Here is a 20,471-nt window from a genome sequence, read left to right as displayed (position 1 = left end):
AATGTCATAGTATAGCATGTCGTCCAAAGTGACACCAAAATGTCATAGTATAGTATGTCGTGCAAAATCTGCCAAAAATGTCATAGTATAGTATGTCGTCCAAAAACGGTCAGAAATGTCATAGTATAGTATGTCGTCCAAAAACTGTCAGAAATGTCATAGTATAGTATGTCGTCCAAAATCTGCCAATAATGTCATGGTATAGTATGTCGTCCTAAATCTGCCAAAAATGTCATAGTATAGTATGTCGTCCAAAATGACACCAAAATGTCATAGTATAGTATGTCGTCCAAAATCGGTCAGAAATGTCATAGTATTGTATGTCGTTCAAAATCGGCCCAATATGTCATAGTATAGTATGTCGTCCAAAAACGGTCAGAAATGTCATAGTATAGTATGTCGTCCAAAAAACGGTCAGAAATGTCATAGTATAGTCAGTCAGTCAGTCATCATCTACCGCTTTATCCTCTGCTAGAGGGTCGTGGGGGGTGCTGTGCCAATCTCAGCTACATCGGGCGATAGGCGGGGTACACCCTGGACAGTTCGCCAGTCCATCGCAGGGCCACATAGAGAGACAGACAAACAACCATTCACTCTCACACTCACTCCTATGGTCAATTTAGATTGTCCAATCTACCTATCCCCATAGTATAGTATGTCGTCTAAAATCACTCAAAAATGTCATAGTATAGTATGTTGTCCAAAATCACTCAAAAATGTCATAGTATAGTATGTCGTCCTAAATCTGCCAAAAATGTCATAGTATAGTATGTCGTCCTAATCTGCCAAAAATGTCATAGTATAGTATGTCTTCCAAAATGACACCAAAATGTCTTAGTATTGTATGTCGTCCAAAAACGGTCAGAAATGTCATAGTATAGTATGTCGTCCTAAATCTGCCAAAAATGTTATAGTATAGTATGTCGTCCAAAAACGGTCAGAAATGTCATAGTATAGTATGTCGTCCAAAATCACACCTGAAAAGTCACAGCTGAAGCTGCTGCTTTATGTCTTTGTGTGACAGTGATGCTGCAGAGACGACCTTCCATCGAGGGCTTTGTACAGCAGACGTGCTGGTGTCTGAACTCAACCCAAAACCTTGGGACTTTCATCATGTACTTTGAGAGCTGAAAACTGTCTCTGATCCACCAGAGACGGTGTAGAAATGGACTTGAATCTTTACTGTTGTTTAAAGAAAGGAAAAAAAAAAAGCGATGGCAGAATTGTCTGTAAATAAAATCTTTTCATTCATTCTCAAAACTCCTGTCCCACTGACAGGCACTTTCCCAATGCAGTTGAGTCTCATGTAATTTTGTTTCAACATTCTCTATCTGCCACTTTATTAGGTACACAGGACACTTGAAGAAAGACACGCAGAGAGGAGCATTTGCCATTTGTTTTACTGTTGCCTTTTTATAACCTTGAACCACTCTTGTCATACACTGATATAAATGAGGTCATTTATATCAGAGGAGAATGACAAGAGTCATTTTCATTTTCACTTAAACGTAAACTGCTGCTCGCTGGATATTTTCTCTTTTTCAGACCATACTGAAAACATTTTCATAATTTCTTGCCTTTGTTTTCATCTGTTAATTACACAGCTAATATCTCATCATCTAAATATCCTCCTCAAGCTCCCATACTAGGGGAACATTGTTTTTTCCGTGATCGTATTAGGATGAGGAAGAATAGCTAATCTGCTCTTCCTGTCATGTGGTCATTGTTTCGGCTCTAGATTAATGCCGCTCCATCTGTTTTGTCTGTCAGTAGTTACTGAGGGGGAAAGTTATGCTCATAGCTGCTGCTGTGTAGAAATAAAATTCACTTGATTTATTTGCAAGGGTATCTCATTTCACTGTGTTAAAACAGCTCAAACATAACATTAAAATCAGAGCGTTTCTGTAGGAGTTTTCCACATTACAGCAGATATTACACAGTAGAGCTGCTGTGTGCATCTGTTACAACACATTCACAATATAATTAACAGCCGAGTTGGAACTGCAGCTGCTCCCTCTGACATTGTCCTTGCTTGCCTTTACACAGATCTGAGAACCAACATTGCCTTTTTTAATAGCAGGCATTTACTGGGAAGGGTCACAGAAGAAAAAGAAATCCCAGGAGAAAATAAACACAATCAACAATCAGTTCATTAAGAATTGAGAGCCTAGATAACTCCATATGTAAACAAGTTCAAGTTTATTTACAAAAACATGTTTACGAACATCAACACTATATCTGGGAAATGAAAGCAAACATATCGTCAGTCAAGTCTATGTTACAAAAATATTGACCTATTTACTATTGTACAGTATCTACAACATATTTAACATTCCTCATCGTAACTTGCTCTGTGTTATTAAGATTGTCTTCAATGTGCAACATAATCACTTTTCTTCACACCTCAAATTTCACAACTGTTACATACAAAAGCTTCATAAAACCAGCTGTCGATCAGCTGATCAGTGGTTACAGTTTGTCCTCCTACATGTGAAGATTTCAGACGCTTTCAAGACGGAGCCAAGGCTCTTTTTTTTTTTTTTTTTTTGTTAGTCAATACTCCTCGATGTTTCAACTTCATTCAGTTTCACCTTCTGGGGCATGTGAGTTCACATTCTGTGTGTGTGTGTATGTGTGTGCGTGCGTGTGATATCTGAAACAGGATCTGGATGCGGCTGTTGTTAAGTCCAGGCTGGTTCAAGGGTGGAACAGGAGCCAAAGACGTCCATGTCATCCTGGAAAGAGCAGGAAGAGGAACCCACACACGCTGTGATTAGTAATGTATCTGCCCAGAGCTGAGCAGCAGCCGACTTATAACAGGATAGTGTTGTCCACATCAAAGAACTTGTGCTATCTCCTGTTTCTTTTAGCAGCTGCTCGTCATGGACAGACACTCACACAGCAATGTCCCAGTCCATAAAAAGGACATCCAAGATGACAACTTGGGTGTCTTTTGCAGGAAAAACAGTATGCAGTAGTTTGAGAAGATGGGTTTTATTTTACAGTCCCTCAATGTCCCTATAGGAATGAGTTAAACTGCGTGGGAGAGATCATGTGATTTCGTAATTGATGTTAGAGAACATCGAGGATCATTAAGCAGTTTTTCTTTGTGGCAGCTAATCTGAAATGCCATGGGAGTGTCTTCATGCGTCAAGGTAAACGTTTGAGTTCAACTGATTTACAGCTTGGGACATGACTTCGGGACTTAGAGACTCACCTAACTGAGTTGATGGGTGCTGTTGTTTCTGAAGAAGTGCATCTGTCATAGCTTCACTGAAGCTCTGTCTGGTCCTCTCAGGTGAGTTCTCCTCTGACCTGCACCTGTCCTCTTCCTCGCCTCCCTCACAGTCCTCCTCCACCTCAGGTCTCCCTGTAGATCCTGTGTCACACTGAGGCATTGCCAAGCACTCTGCAGGCTCTGAGCTCGCTGTTGTCCCACCAACTGCTATGCTGTCAAACTCCAATTGTCCTCCATGCTGCACCTGGGTGTCTTCCTCATCCAGGTTTCTGAGGGAGTGGAATCAAGAGAGCTGTGGTTATTATCACCACAAATATCTGTTCACATCCACACCCTGTGGTGTTTCATATCTATATTAGATGTCTCTGTTTGTACTCAACACCTCAGAGTATAATTAGTCACATTAAACTATGTCTACACCACCGTTAATAGCAATGAAAATCAGAACACAAGCCCCAAGGAAGGTGGGCAGCATACGGTCACAGGGCCAGATCTGGTCCATGGACCAGTTTTATATGGTGTGCACTGAATTTAAAGGACTACAAGATGTCCAAAAAGCAATCAATAAAAGGCAGCGCTGTATAAAAGTTACTATGCATGCAGAGTGAAAGTTTCAGTTCGTAGTGCTACATCTTCACATTAAAAGCATTTAACTGGCAAAACACAGCTTGACATTAATTTTGAAGGAGCTCTACTTCTTTCTTGTGCATAAATCTGCAAAATGTGCAAAATTCCTTCTCACCCGTCACTGAGACTCATGTGGGAATGGAAGGGACTGTTGTCCTGGCAACGGTTTAGACTGCACCTCTCATCACAGCACAGTGATGGGATCAGGTGGACCGGACCTGAACAAAACACACAAGTTAAAATGTTATAAAGCAATGTCAAGACAGCATGATGATAAACAACTGAATTCTGAATACAATACTTAGTGTGAATTAATGTCTACTGCTAATATCACGTGGGTCTGAATTCCACCGTACCATTTGTGTGTCCGGGGCCAAGGTGACACTGGCAGCAGGGTCTCTGGGGAAAGTCGTGTAACCAGCGAGGGTCCAGGCAGGACAGCTCTGCCCCACTGTACGGACAGTCCTGGGACCTCAGAGACGCTGCTGAGGGAACATTTGTGGGACGGTCAACCACAGAGACATACAACAGCCTTACAGCAGCAGAGACCTTCCACTAGAACAACTTTGATATTAAAAAGACAAGTGCAGGAGAGAGAGAGCTGTGAGAACAGCATCACTGATACTGACATCATGTCTGAATATCCTGTAACAAAAAACAAAACACTAATATACTGAACTGCACAGGTAGGCAGGTTGTGCTTGAATTTGTTTGGAAATGCCTCACAACCCTCGAGTCCATGAGGCCGATTAAAATTCTTTAGAGTCATTTTAAAAGCTACTGTGTTAGCATTATGCGGCAGCTTGGGTGAAGGGTGGGGTGTGTGTTTAGACTGAGTGGAACTACTAACACAGATTTTTTTTTTTTACTCTTATTCCCAATACACCACTTAAAAAAAAAGAGTAAATAACACACAGAGCGTGAGCATGGTAATCTGTACCATGCTCTTTGTTTCAGGTGATCTTACCGGGCAAGCATGATGTCATTAACTGTTTGCCCGGGGATATTTCACATACTTAAACAGTTTTGGCTTCAGGAATGATGCTCATTATACAAGTTACCACAAATATGCTTACACCAGGCTTTAATAAGGATTAAAAGTAAAGATCACAACTGACAGATGAAATGGCTCTGTTTGCGTAGTCGACAATAATGAAATCGGGCTCATCCAGTTTTTTTTTTTGTATCGTCTACATATATTCAGATTTACCACAGCACTCGCTGCTTTAAAACTACAGGCACGTCGCAAAGCGAAGGAACCACTAAAACATATGAAAATATTCCTGTGACCTCCACATGTATTTCCTCTGCAATAATTTGACTATAAGTAGTCAACAGTAGACAAGTAGACAACAACTTCTGTGGAAATGATCGATACTAGGGCTGCAACTAATGATTATTCTCATTGTTGATTCATCTGTCCAGTATTAATACTCAGTTTACTGATATATACTGTGTCCAAAACGCATGGGAAACATGTATGTGGGGAAGCATGAATTAAAATAGCTATCTATTCTGAAGAAGAAAAAAACTGCTTCTACAGGTTAAAGTGTCAAGTATTTAGTGTAACAGCACGTAGCCTTTCCTTTTTTTAAAACTGGAGTAGAACCAAAATGAATGTGAATGGTAAAACCTGTGGTTCTTCTACTATTTCATATTGCAAAATATCAGCTGTGGAAAAGGCCTATCATGCCAGGTTTATTCAAGTTTACTAATAAATATAAGACCACATTTCAGTCACATCATTCCAATCCAAATAACAATTATCACAGAATTTGACAAACATATAAACAGCCCTGAGACTTTTGCACAGTACAGTATTTACTGTATAAATACGAGGAACATGTGTCTGTCTGTTAATCACATAACTGTCCAATGGTTTGCTTGATTTTATATATATGTAGACCCCACTAGAGAACCACTGGTACAAGTAAGAGAATTTTAGAAACATGTCTTGATCATAGTACATTCTTTACTGGGAATTGACTGGCACCCAGGGAGAGGGGGTTCAAAGGTCAGTGCTGGCTGCATAGAACCACATGCAGACCTGGACTGCAGCAAAGAAAAAATCTTGCCTTTTTCAGTGGTGCATGGAAAGTCTTTCTGGCCCTAAAATGTGAAAACCTCCTTTGAGCTCCTGCATCCGCTGTTTGAATACACCATCCAAAGTCTCAGCTCTGCAGCTCTTTTCAAGCATATTTTACAGATTGAAATGATATGTTGTGATATCTGCTTGTGTGTTTTGTGACTCACCACTGGGCTTCTTCTCCAGCAGCTGTCTCTTGCAGTAGATGACACACAGCACCAGCAGGGCCAGCAGCACAGTGGCCAGAGCGCTGCAGATGACCGCAGCCAGGGCCATGTCCCGTGGGCTGGTCACCACCACGGGTAGCGGCACCAGGTTCACACGTCCGCTGCCTGTGGAGGAAGATGAACACACAGTATGATTATGATGAAAATGCACCTTATAGCAATGTGCAGGTATTTAATGTTATCCGAAATTCCTCGACCAATCACATTCAGGTAATATGAGACAAATGATTCCTTTTCACCGTGAGACATTTTTGAAATGTCAGGAGTGTATTAATGCTCCTTTGTGTTATTGTTTCTCTCATATCAAACCTTTTGGCCCCAAAAATACTGCTCATTATACAAGTCTCCACAAATACAGGACATCACACGGGTTTGGTGCAGCTCAACACTCAACGTCACGATATAAAACAGATGAATTGGCACAGGCCCTTGAAATATTTGGCTTCTGCTCCGTGTAATTATCATTTCAGACACTCATCAAAGATAAAGGCACAATCTGTTATCCAAATGTAAACTAAAAGCAGCCAAATTAAAAACATGACTAGAACTTTCTATCACTGTCAAACTGAACAAGAAACTTCATAAAGACATGAACAAGGGCCAATCAGTTATCAATATGTTTTTCAAAAACTTAGGCGTGAATGTGTTAGCAGACAGTTGCTTATTTGCACATCTAGTACGATAACACATGGTGTCATGGCAACCACATGAAACAAATATTCATTCTGTGGTGACTCACCCTGAACCCCGTGATAAATCATGTGCCATTCTGCCTATTGTTAATTTGAATTAAGGAGTGATGTGGGTATTAAGTTGAGCTTCATCAGTAAATTTGTCAACAGAAACAAGAAAGGCATTTGTTCTCTTCACGTGTGCCAAGAATGTTATGTTATTGGCCAGGTTTGTTTGTCTGTTTGCCTGTGAGCAGTGTTATTTTTTTTATTTTTTTTAAATAGTAAAGGACTAAAAAAGAATATCTGTACCTAGGACCCAAGGAAGAAAATAATTTCTCTGTTAGGTTTATTGGATTTTCTTTCTTTCTTTCTTTTTTCTCTGCAGCTATTCATTACGGGAAACATGAAGGAGGAGTTCTTGACTTTCCAGACACTCCGTGTGATAAGTGAGAGCTCATGAAAAGAGCAGGGAGCAGTGAGATGTCAGCAGGTAAGCTGTGAGTCCCACAGGACCACCTCAGCTCTGAGGCTTTTGTAAAAAAAAAAAAAAAAAAAAGTCTAAAATTTTAATACTGATTGACTTTTCTCTGAGGCATTTGCATGCATCATAGAAAAACTGTATCAGTAGTCAAACATAATCTTGCTGTTGTGAAATACAGTGAAAGTATATGTTATAACAACACTGTGAACACATAGTGAGAGAAAGCTTTATCAATAAGGTGAATGATTTTGTTTGAGATATTTGCTGTTTGCTTTTCAGTGCATTAATCATAGCAACTGATTTCCACCTTTTCACATCTAAGGGCTCTTTGTTAGCTGCCAATGTAAACATTACTTACGCTTTGGGAAGTTGTTTTATTCAGCCATGATAGGGGATGAGGGTATTATAACATTCCTTGTCATGGGGAAAACTCAAAACAGCTCTGAAAACTTTGTCTGACCTAGAAGAGTGTTTTGATAAAAGTACTGATATAATTAAATATTATTAAGAAAATTGCAGATTCCCTGCTCTTTCAGTGATTTTTAAAAATGTCACAAGAGACAATTACAAAACAATATCAGCTTTTCTAAACATGCAGTTTAAGTTTTAATTGAATTTGTATGTAATCCACGGACATGTCGCATGTGGACAATACATTATGACAAAAACAAAAGCCTTCTCTCATTAACAATAATAATATGTTGTATATGTGTATATTAAACAGATGTACTTGTTAATATTATATTGTACGGCGTAAAACCATCACGCTCTATATTCTAAGTAGTACACACAGATACAGGAATGTCTACCTGTCGTGTTTATATTTAGTTTTCATTGTCAGGGTCAAATTGAACTGATCCGAGGTGAGCATCATCGCTCGTACAACACAAAGGCAGTCTGTTGTAAGAGGCCCAGCAGCTGCAGCAAACACAGATAAACACTGAGCCATTGAAGTGAGCTCACCTGCTGATATTATCTTCACACAAACCACACCAATAAACCACAGCCTTTCACAGACTCGCTGCCTATTGACTTTGTGGTGGTCCACATACTCCAAATAAAAGAAGCACTTCTTTACACCTCTTTGACTTTGGTCTCTACAAACCCTATTAAAAGGCTCTTTAGCAGAAATTGGCACTATTTTACCCAGAACTGTAAATAAAACAAAATAGGGTTTCTCTGTTTTGTGTTAAAATGACAAAACACACAGACATGTAAGCAGTGCAACAAGATGCACTTTTCAACAAGAACAACTGGAATAAGGAGTTTTAGCAGCTAACAATGCTTAATGGCAATTAGTGCACATGACAGTGACACAACAAAGAGACAACATCTTTAAAATATAAAAGACAATGTGATGATTTGTTATTTTGCAGCACAGAAGAAACACGGGGACAAGATAGCTAGAAACTGAGAATGCACATAGTTCCTAAGTATGGGAATCAGATTATGATTGAAGTATGCAACAGAGTTCAGGACAGAACTTACATCAGAGCTTCATTGTTGAATAATAATTACTCTGATAAGCATATTCTTTGGCCTGGTTAGGCTTCGCTTCTCCAGATGCAGTCTATTCAAATGCAAAGTCCATTTACAGGAGCTGTTTTTTATACGATTGTAGTGTAGGTGTTGAAACAGATAGACAGCCTTACATTTAGCATTTTCGCTTAAGTTAAATTGTATATAAAAACATAACAGTAGTGTAGATAAAGTGTCTGACAGTCAGCAGAGATCATTACTTTAACTGCTGTGACTTCAGAGAATGTGCTTTTTAAAACTAAAAGGTTTTGGTTGAAGCAGCTGGCCGACAAATGCAGCGAAGAATATTTCCTGGTATGTTTCGTGTCATCTGTGGTGAGAGCTGATCACATGCAGCTTTGAAGTCTGCGAGCATGCACATCAGAGGGAGAGCTGAGGTTATCGGGGGGGAAAGAGAGTTGTCGGATCATGTTTCCTACCAGTAGCATATAAAGCTGTTCACTTTAAAGCTGGGATTTCAGAAATAGCTGTTGTGTTATTGCTGAACTTCAAAACTACACCACTGTTTCTCTTCACGCTGACACAGAAGATAAAACAGCAATCTAACTTCTGTGTAAATCTGGGAGGAAACAGTGGTTATAGAGGGATAAACTACCTAAAAGGCCTGTAGGATTCTTTGAATGAATATATCTCAACATGCCTGTATGTGTTAGACAGTGAAAAACTCCAGCAGATGAAACACATTAGAGAAGCTAAAGGAATCCATAAAACACAATCTCATTTTTACTACACTCCAAAAAGCCACTAGGGGACAGGGGGAGAAGGAAGGAGGGGCTGTTTAAGATTTACAGTCCACCCCAGACTGCATCTGCCTCCCCTGCACAGCTGCACCGTTGCCCCAGGCCAGTGTGGCCTATTAGAATGATCTGCCCTTTAAGTTTTCACCACCATCCTCAAGATAACACTGGAGAGAGGGAGCAAGACTTTCAAACATTTGGAAATGCTCCACTGAGAGTCGTGGACGAGCCAACTACCAGCTATGTTCTCAGACACAATGGCCATTTTGTTTCAAAACGGGAAGCTGCACAGATGGAAAAATGAGCTGACAGAAGGAGGCCAGTGCTCCCATGGCTAGTGTTCATTACACAAACGGGAATGTATGAAAAGATTATCAACAGTAGATGTCTGATGATATTTTCCTTTTTACAATTATTGCATGTGAGCGAGTGTGTCTGAGTTGTCCAGCCACCCAGAGCCATCTACATTTTTTTAAGACTGCGGTGTGAACACTGGCCTGGTCTGCTCTGATCCTCACGCTGCCAAAAGCCTCCTCTGCCATCAGGAAGTCACACTCAATTACCAAAGGTATAAGTTCAGTCTCCTGTTGGTTTTATGAGGAAACCTGAAATCATAAGGATGTATTTAACTACATACAATGGCTGGAAAACAGAAGTTAATTGGATCTATAGCTGACTGGAATGTGAGCCGGGCTTTGTGAACGTACTGTCACACACTCCCTGCCTCTTTTAAGCATAATGGATCTGTACAAAAGGTAATAAATTACAGTGCGTGAACCAGCACACTCCCTGATCTGGTGCTGAAACAAAAATCGTGCGCAGCAGTATTCAGATATGTTTTGTCTGAATATGTCAATGGAGGTTTTGTCCAAGGAAGTTTGCTCATTTAATCCAAACTGAGCACTGAGAGTGAGTGATGTGCTCCGAGTTAGTATAATCCAGTGTTGGCAAATCCACTATTGCTATTGAGGCATCCATTTCAGCTTTTGAACTGCTCGGTTTATAAATCCAAGCATTTGTTTGCACATATAGCATAGCAGCTTGGCTCAGTGAGATTTAGTGAATGAACTATGGCTCGCTCCACCCTATAAAGGCTGTGGTTCTGGTTATGCCGAGGACCTTGTGCTGGCATGTTGTGTGTGTAAAGGCTTTGTGTGGCACTGCTGCTTCAGTTTTGGTTCTAGTAGTGTTTGGCAAGGAGTTCAATACTGTGCTAGTAGGTGATATTTGCTTTTATACAACAGTATCCTTGTTGTTTCGTCTTAAAACATCACTTATTGTGGGCTGGGATGAATGGCCTGCATTCATGAGGACATTAAAGAGAATGTGTCAGTGATGTCTGGCCAACTGTTTGAAAAAGTAAAAGAAATGAGAATTGCTTACAGTGAGGCTCATAAGGAGGCGGAGGGTCCCCACAGGGTATACACTCCATGTCTTGGAAACCACTTAATTTGGTCTTTCTGTAATATCTGTAGGGAAAAAACAAAAACAACAAAATGATATGTTTTAACCTTCAAAGCTGTCATGAAGACAGGAGCTTCAAACACTTCCGTATTAGTGTGTTGCAACATGTTTCCCTTCTTCCAAACTATTCTGTTAAGATGAATAATTTTCATAAATGACCAAAGTATTTGGTGCAGACACATCTCTCCTCTCACCCCGGCAGACAGTCGCCACACACAGCATTGCTGGTGGTGGAGCAGTTGCCCTTCTGGAAGCGGTTGATGAGAGCACAGTCCAAGCAGGGCTTGCACTTCTGCAGGCTCCGGTCCTCTTTGAAGCGACTGCTCCGGCAGGGCACACACCGGGCATCCTCTCCATAACCAAAGCCACATTCCTGGGAGGATTAACAGGAGAAATACACCGGGTAAGAGGTGGGGTCGGTGGTTTGGGATGATGTGCAGCTGGTGAAAGGAGGGCTTGGATGTGGACTACTGGGGGTCTGGAATTAAAGAATGATATTGGCTCACAGGATCAGAGGAGAACAATTGCCTGCCTCTTTTGAGAGTCCATCTTACACTGGCAATAATCTCCCTGACTCTCTCAGTATGAATGAGTGCCCTTCCGCTGCAAGACCTAGAAAGGCCAGACATTTGAATAATAAAGGCCCTGGAGAACACCCACTGTTGTATTATTGCAAGTTTATTGCTGTGTTTTTGTGCAACTCTCTCTCCAAGCAGACTCAGTGAGTGTCCCATTGAGTGAGAGGCCAGCTAGCAAAGGAAATGCTTAGGGAAGGGGTAAGGATTATAGAAAGGTATATGAAGGAAATGAGATGAATACTCTTTTGTGTTTGTCACTTGAAAGTGCACCTAAAAAGCACAGCTCGGGACTAGTGTGTGAGTGATCTAATGCTCACCCTGAACTACTTATCTCCAAAATATGAGGTTATGAAATATAAGACCAAATTACTGTTTTCTTTGACTGGAAATAAAGGCATGTATCCTGTTACTAGGGCTAGGGTGATACGCTTTTGTCACGATGCAATAGTATCATATTTCTACCTGCCAATATAATTTGTATTGCTACTTTGATTTATTCACATTCTATGAGTATTTTGATTTAAAAGGAAGGATCATTTTCTTTTCCTCCTTAAACCAAAACTGAATTATACTTTTCTGGAGACAATCACCCATGATTCTTTTTGGGTTGTTTGATTTATTTAATTAATTATCACTCCAGTTGCTAGTTCCTTTCTTCCGATGTGAGCCTTGCTTTGTCTCTACTCCAAATAATCTTTGTCACTTTCACATCCTCTAAAATGACGTGAGAAGATTGGTGACCTCAGCCACAAAGTGACATTTATGTGACATCTGATATTACTGTACACCACACACTGAAAAGACCCTGTAGGCATGACATCATGCATTGATCATTCATTATCAGCTTCTCAGCAGCTGCCCTGTTGTCCAGCGTCCCTACACCGCAATCCAAAGCCAGGGTGAAAGACAAGGACGGGGGTGAGGGGTTGCTCATATATCATTAATGTGAAGGTCAGCTTCAAACAGTTCTTCTCTCTTCTCTTCTGTCTTCACCCGTGTCCTGTTTCACTGCCTGGGCATGCAGCCCTGCTGGAATGTGGGCACAAGACTCTGGTATGGGGGTTGGGTTTGGGGAAGCACGCTGGCTGGCAAGAAATTAAAAGAGATTTTAGAGGCAAAGATGTGATCCTGCGATGGCACCACACAGTCAAGCTTGAGGATGAGGAATTCAGTCCTTCCAGCCAAACGCATGTGAGCCTGACACTGAACCCTTGGGGCAAGTCATGCAGGCCCAAGGTGGACTGTCTGGGGCTGCAGCTGTTGTTATGAAGTCTCCATATAAGGCCTCGCTCTCCAGCAGGGCAGGGCAGGGAAATGTGGAGGTGGGGAGGGGGAAAGAAAAAGTGAGAAACCGAGGAGTAGTGGCTGATGAGTGATATAAAGGGGAAAGGCATTATGAAGATTTGGCCACATCGTAAGCGATCCTTTCTCATGAAAAAACCTGAGAGCCCTGACACTGAGATGGTCATTATGAACAAACAGCAAACCCGGCTGCCACAAGGTACCTCACATTCACATTCACTCATTCTGGTTCACTTCCATTATATGAAAGAAGAGGCCAAGGACGATTCTTGCTCACTAAGCCCTAGACTGGCACAAGCTTTATCCGTGGGGCACCACATGACAGGATGGGGGCCGATGCTACATAGACACGAGGCAGTCAGAGTCAGAGCTCTGAAACAAAAGGAAAATGAAGCCAACTTCTGTCCCTCTGATCTGGGCCACACAGAACATCAAGAAGGGCTTTCTTTCTTCTTTTATCTTTGCTTACAAAGCTGACACTCTACACTGTCTAGTTCAGCAGCAAAAAAGAAACACTAGAGCCTGTAGTCATCAGTTTAAGTTATTATATGAAAAGACAAATCACGTATTACACACAACATACATATAAGCCCCTTTTCATCATAACCTACAGAAAACAGCCCACCAGTATCAGCAAGATTACGACTTCTTCCTGACAACACTATACTGTCAGGATGTGAACAGCAAGGTACAACAATAGCAGAAAAAACAAAACACACACACACACCAATGGAGGGAAGTTAATTCTCTATTAGACTGTACATGCTGGTTTCTCTACAGGAACAACTTTATCAGTTTTGTGCTAAGCCCTGAAATGAATGAGATAAGGAAAGCATTTGAGGCCTGTAGCCAATAATAAAAAAGTTCAAGAAACTGCAATAAAAAATATTGGAAATAATCAGACAATAGCAGTACCGCAAATGTTATATTTCACTTTGATGTGCCGTTCAAAGAAAAGCAAATACTTAAAATTCCCTTTCCCATATCCTATCTCCAGATCTAGTTTGGGTGAGATTGCCAACCATAACAGACGTGTGGAGTGGAGAGAAGGGCCGAGCCGCCTGAGACCTGAAGCATGTTCAGGCGCAGAGCTTTTTGAGATTAGGAAGGAATCACACGGAGGGCAGCCAACCATCTGATCTCGTAATGAAACAGCGCCGTGACAGTGCAAGTTAGCTAGAAGCAGAATTCTGACAGGTACAAAGCACACGCATACTCCCTTTTTTCTCTCTTACTCTATTATACTTAAAAGAGTAATTAGAGTGGTGTCTTCAGACACAAGAATAATGTGAGTGACCACGACGACTTTGACCTTTCTGCTGCCCATGCACTTCTCACAACTTCACAACAGTGTCTCTCTCTTTTTTCTCAACACCATCCAGAGGCCCTTTGCCCTGGAAGTGTGGCCGGAGCAAACGTTACACTCTTGCTATATATTACAAGATTCTGACACATCAAAGTTGTGTTCCTGCCCTTGTTTTTGCCACTGGCAGTTTACACTGCGGGGAAAAAAATCAGTGCTTCTCCTTCATGCTTGACACAACAGAAGACTATACAGCTTATGAATGAATGAAATATGGCACAGATAAAGGGAATAACTGTTTTTAATGGCCATTCCCTGTGTGTGGGTGGTTCCTTTGGCTACAGTTAGTGTGGAGAGGCTAATTGATGTTTGTCCATCTGTCTCAGAGAGGCTTCCAGAGGCAAACTGAGCCACATTCCTCTGAGATCTCTATGGCAGCTGCACAGAGGGACTCCCAACAGTTTGCTGCCCTTCCAGTGCTCGGTCCTGCCTTTAAGAATATGGACAGATTGTCTTGGTTACGCAGAGCTCAGATCAGAAGTTGTGTCTGTGGGAAACGTTCCCTAAATGCAGGCCCGGGTCTCCACTGTGAGCCGGCATCCCGCTACCTTCAGAGAAAGAATGAGGCAGCCAATTATTAACCAGGACCCCAGGGTGGCGAGCAGCATTCATGCCTGTTGAGCTGGCAGAGGAACACGAGGACTACTGAAGCGTATTACCAACCACAGAGTGCATGTCTGTGTGCACTGAGATTAAAGGCAACTGGACTTAAATGCATGTGTGCAACACATGTCAAGGGTGATACAATGTTTTTTCACCAGTGATCAAAGATGTAGGGCAGGTTAAACCCATATAAAGAAAAGTACCTTTCCCTATAGCAGAATAAGAGAAGTGTATACTTATATATACTCCGTTTATTAGGTACACCAGTTAAGTTTAATATCTGCATAAAGTGTATACTTTAAAATATGTTTTTATCCATTTTATGGTCGTGTCTTGGCACACACCAATATTTAGTCACTGATTATTGATTTAAATGGGTATTACAGTGCAGTGTTTGATCTGGTTAAAAGTATTTACTTGTCTCTACATTACTGCAAAAGCAGGCACACCGCTTCTGCCAGAGTAGAAAGCCTTTCCTTACAAACATTAACTGACACTATAATAGAGGCCTGTTTGTACAAAGCACACAAAAACCTGTGGCTAAGGTGGTGGAAAATACTTTGTTCCACGCCGAGACTGCAGCAAGCTTAGGCATGGCTGGCTACAAACAGTGAAGACAATAAGTTGGACAGGGTGCAACAGGGAAAAACAATGGAAGCCATTCATCTGCAGAAGGTCAAAAGTATGGGTGTGACTGATTACAGAAGGGTCGGTGTTCGACAAAAGCTAATAACAGCTTGGCTGTTCCCTTCATGAAAGAGAGGAAGTAATAAATAATGTTGGTTCACTGGACAAGATACACTTTTCTAAACAGTGATGTCCATTATTTTCATGGACCACAGTTGCATTTTGTTTGTGGACTCCCCCCCCCACACACACACACACGAGTAAACATCCATTCAATAGCATAAGGAAGTTGATTAAACTGATTGCAGTTGATGAAACTTTCCTTTTCCTAAATAAACAAGTGACTGTGCTTTTCCCTTCATGGCTCTGCTGAAATGCACCTGGTTGTACACACGACTTTAGCCAAATCTCTATAAAGCAAAAGAAATTCAGTTTGTGCAGCTGATGTGATAAAAAAGGGCAGATTGAGTCCAGTTTTTTTTTTTTCTTCAAACCTTTGAAAGCTCCTGTCCTGCATCACACTGCTTGCAGGGTTTACAGTTCCCAAAACGGTCCTTGTACTCCTGCTCTCTGCATTCTCTGGTCTCCTCCTCGGCGCTCACAGGAATCTGAGAGGGACAGTCATTTAGTCAAAGTTAGAGATTCCTGCGTTTCTTAACCACATTTATCTGCAGCAGATAAAGCAGAGCTCAATCCAGAACCGTGTATCGTGCTGTAATGTCTCTTATTTTAGTTTGAGGGGATCAACTCCCTTTTTGATCTCTTCTTAAAAACAAGTCTAACACTGCTGGGATGAGTTAAGGGGGAAATTTATGTGGCCTTTGGAAAAACTGCACAGCTTCAACAGCAGAGTCTCAAAAGCAGCAATACACGGATCATCAAAGCCAGACGAGAATCTGGACAGCTAATACAATCAATCAGGACAGTGCATTGAATAAAAGGTCAAATGATCGACAGTTGTGTGGGTTTGATCCCATTAATGCTCAGTAATAATTCAGTAACAAGTGATATTATATTCATCAATGTCAAAATTGTGCAAACACACTGTTGTTTTCTGTCTATAAAGAAGTTAAAAACCACAGTTTACAGTTTCTTTAACATTCACTGAGGAGCAAAACTAAATATTTAATAAACGGACATTTTGTTGCACTAATTAATCCATATTGGCTGATGTTAATCTTTTTATGCATAGCCATAGATCCCACAGCACTGCATGAACAGTAGAAGTATAGGTGTGCAGTTTGGGAAAAACATACAAAAACAACAGTCTTAGTCCACTTTTACCAACAGAGTGATACTTTTAGAAATGTTAACAGACACACTGAAGCTTTTTCGGTTACATGTAAAGCAACAAAGAAACAGTTCATATCAGTAGAACTGAGTTAGAGAGATAGCAGTATAACACTGGGCTGATAACAGCACCTCACCAGATTACACACAAACACAGAGTTTGGATTAACAAACATTTTTGAGAAGATATATTGTGTAATGAATCACTTACCAGAGTTAAATAAATGATGTGCACAGTTAATAAAAGGGAGAAGGTGTGTTGGTGCATCCACACCATTTTGATCCTGATCTTTGCAGCTGAAAAAGGACACAAGCGTAAAAGACTGAGTTTATCGTCATATAAAAAATATATACAATAATGCACCGTGAGCAATTCTTCAAGACAATTTCATTCAACACAGAGAATATTATCAGACAGGAAGCCTCAATGACATGTTGGTGAGTTAAACATTAATTACTGATGGCTGATTATATTCTCACTGAATTTCATTATATTGTTTTGAAAAAATTATTATTAGTTTTATAAATACAGTGACAGTGAAAAATTACAATTTCAATTTCCCAAATCAATGAAGAAACAATGAACACGTAATCCAAAATTTGGTTTAGTCCACAAACTATACGTAATCGGTTTACTGTCCAAAAGGTACAACACAACCCATCACATGTATCAAACTGAAATCACAGAACTCAAACCGATTATGAAAATATTTGGCAATTTAGTAGCCTATTGATTATGAATGAATCAATTAACTATTGCAGAAGACCAGGTGTGGATAATGAGGCACTGATTAGAAACAGCATCAGACTGTATGTAGGCTACTCTCCGCAGCAGAGTCAAGTCATGTGATGATTTTCGGTTAAAAATCACATCAGCTCCTCCGACAGTGAGACCCGAATATAAATGTCTCTACAACACATAATATTTTGATCAGTGAAGTGATACAAATACAAAGAGGATGCGCGTAAAGCGAGTGTCTGTCCCTGTCAATGGTCGTCGGTCAAAGTCGATACTGTGAAATGATAACTTGAGGTTTGTTGTCACTGTTCACGCCGACATACATACCATGTTTGCCGCTGCCACCTTCTCCTGAGTCGTGACTCACTGCATAAACTTTATTCTGTACGTCTGTGAGGCGTCATTAAGAGCTGCAGCTCTTCTCTTCTTACCTGATCAAAATGGAACCAAGTTGCTCAAAATGTGGGTTCTGGAGAGTTCAAAGCACAGCGGTGAGAGGTGAGGACCCGGACCTGGACCTGGTACTGGAGCTGGAGCTGGTGTGTTTCCCGTTCACCATGTCAGCGTTGCTGGTGCCTCAGACCAGACCGGCGACTCACTCACACACTCACTGCAGCACAAACACAGCAGCTCAACGAGAGAGAGAGAGGGAGAGACAGAGAGAGAGAGAACATCAAAGGCGGGCAGAGGAGGGGGGGGGAAAAAAAGTGCACTGCGGATCAGAAGCCAATGTTCTTTGTGATTATACAATTTACAGGTCATATTCAGAACAAGGCGATTGAAAAGCATACATTTAAAGCATGAACAGAGAAAACACAAGAATATAAGAAGGGATATTCAAAAGTAGACATGTATTCATTCATACATTCATTCATGCATTCATTCATTCATTCATTCATTGGACTGTTCAGTGAAGAAGAGGGTGTAGTTGTTCAATACACATGTGTTCTTGTCTGTTGGGTTTTGAATTGTCTATTGATTATTGAATTAATTTCAATGAGAGATGAAAATGGGGAATAGTAATAGCTGTACAAATATATAGTTATACAAATGGGATGGTTGATGAACAACAGTCTGTAAACACAGTTTGTAAGAAAGCTAGTGGGGTATGTGTATGTACACACATATATATATATGTATATATATATACATATATATATATAAACCATACAAAATGAAGACATTTTGGCTGGTCATCACATCTTTAAAGGGCTTTTGGAGGGTTAAGACATGGTTTTAGGGTTAGGGTTAGAATTGGGTTTAGGTTAGGACTGGGTTAGGGTTAGTTATGATGGTTAAGGTTAGGGTAAGGGGCCAGGTTTATGTCCATGAGTGTCCTCACTGTGAAAGCAAATGTGTGTGTGTTTCAGTGACCTCCTGCCACATGTTCCCTGCAGTTTACTTTCCTACATCCATTATCGGAAATCACGTTGTTCTTCATGAGATCTTCTGCTCACTCGCAGTCTGCCGCTCGTCTATTTTCTATTTGGAGGCACTTGTTGTCGACATCAAATTATTTGGAAGCGGTTCACCCCTGTGAGCTGCAGATGACATGATGTCAGCATGCTGACCCAGGATTGGCTGGAGCTCAGACGACTTGTTAACACATCTGCTGAGAAGAACAGGGTTCAATGTCAAGTTACTGACGTTGTCTGCATGGTATAACTTAACACGGGAGAATAGATAGTTATTTAAATGTTGTACAGTTGAAAAAATGTTTAAAGACAACACAACACTGACCAAAACAGTAAAATAAATAAATAACACACTTACATAAAATGTATAACCAGTGAAGAATTAGTGAAAATGAGTCGGTCTTGGTTTAAAAATGTTTATTTTGTCTTCCTGGAAAAGGTTGAGGTTGACATATAACTAAAGCTTTCTTCAACACCTTTTTTTGTTTAAAGCCTAATCTTTGTTTTCTTAAAGGGTTTTCTGATCATTAATGACGTGGAGCAGTTGATTTGACAAAAAGTGCATGATTAAATCCACATCTAGCAAAAAAATGTGTGTGTGTGTGTGTCTGTTTGTGTGTCTGTGTGTGTGTGCGCGCGTGTGTGTGTGTGTGTGTCTGAACTAAGGCAAAGACACAAAGGACAAAAGTTCAGCAGCACTGCAGCAAAAGTGGCCAATTACTGTTCATGTCTGGACATGTTGTATCTAAATTCCAGGAAATCTTGTTACTTCTTAGTAAATGTAATTAGCTTTTACAGAACCTGCTGTGGAACAATAATGATCCAACTGCTTCACTTACTATTTAATGTGGCATGCACCAGAGAATGAACTATTTATTGTTACTTTACTTTAAAGGGTGAAAATAAAATCTGCAAAATGTCACTTTCATCACCTTTATTAATTTGTTTTATTTTGTTTGTAAGTGAAATCATGGAGGAGAGTACTTTCAAACAGTTGCCGTGATGATTAAAATGATCTAATTCATTCTGATCGTCTTTATTTGTATTAATTTCGACTGTGTTGAGGTTTAAACTTGACCGGTGTGATCTGTGATGAGTGACACCTGGCTGTGAGACAATGGTATTACAACCAAAGCCCCGTACTGAAAGAAACTCATGCAGCTTGAGGCTCAGGTCTTTGCTGTTGTCGCCATCTAATGGAATATTGTTGTTATTGTTTGTTGGTGTCTTATTTTTACTGAACTGCAGGTGCTTTTATTTTTATTTTTTTATGGAAGTGGAAGAGTCCTGACGGAGCTACAGACGTGACATGAATGACATAAAACTTACTCGATATTAGAGATCCCCCCCCCACCACCACCACCTATTATAATCAGAACAAATAACGTGTGACTCATAATCTATTCTATTCTATTCTATTCTAATTCAATGTATTGAAGTAATCTACTCGGTTTTGTTCTAGTATATTAAAGCAACGTTAT

The 20,471-nt window shown here is 40.5% G+C and overlaps 1 protein-coding gene across 3 annotated transcripts; it reads right to left on the bottom strand.

Annotated features, from left to right (window-relative positions):
* Nucleotides 1–2,180: 2,180 nt before the first annotated feature.
* Nucleotides 2,181–18,208, bottom strand: tnfrsf19 (tumor necrosis factor receptor superfamily, member 19). Of its 3 annotated transcripts, XM_058634563.1 has the most exons (10): nucleotides 18,007–18,205; nucleotides 17,048–17,133; nucleotides 16,041–16,154; nucleotides 11,268–11,446; nucleotides 10,993–11,078; nucleotides 6,119–6,283; nucleotides 4,222–4,350; nucleotides 3,981–4,083; nucleotides 3,218–3,507; nucleotides 2,181–2,735 (listed from the first exon to the last, which is right to left on the bottom strand). In XM_058634563.1, the coding sequence occupies exons 2-10, from the start codon at nucleotides 17,111–17,113 to the stop codon at nucleotides 2,731–2,733; spliced, it is 1,137 nt and encodes a 378-aa protein (XP_058490546.1). In that variant the 5' UTR covers nucleotides 17,114–17,133; nucleotides 18,007–18,205; the 3' UTR covers nucleotides 2,181–2,730. The 3 variants fall into 3 exon arrangements, with proteins under 3 accessions (XP_058490546.1, XP_058490545.1, XP_058490544.1); XM_058634562.1 differs by having other exon boundaries at nucleotides 2,181–3,507; nucleotides 4,222–4,347; nucleotides 18,007–18,208; XM_058634561.1 differs by having other exon boundaries at nucleotides 2,181–3,507; nucleotides 18,007–18,206.
* Nucleotides 18,209–20,471: the final 2,263 nt, after the last annotated feature.

Source organism: Solea solea, chromosome 7, assembly GCF_958295425.1.
Source record: "Solea solea chromosome 7, fSolSol10.1, whole genome shotgun sequence".
In the NCBI taxonomy this organism is placed as follows: Eukaryota; Metazoa; Chordata; class Actinopteri; order Pleuronectiformes; family Soleidae; genus Solea; species Solea solea.
This window is presented reverse-complemented; position numbering and strand designations above follow the sequence as displayed.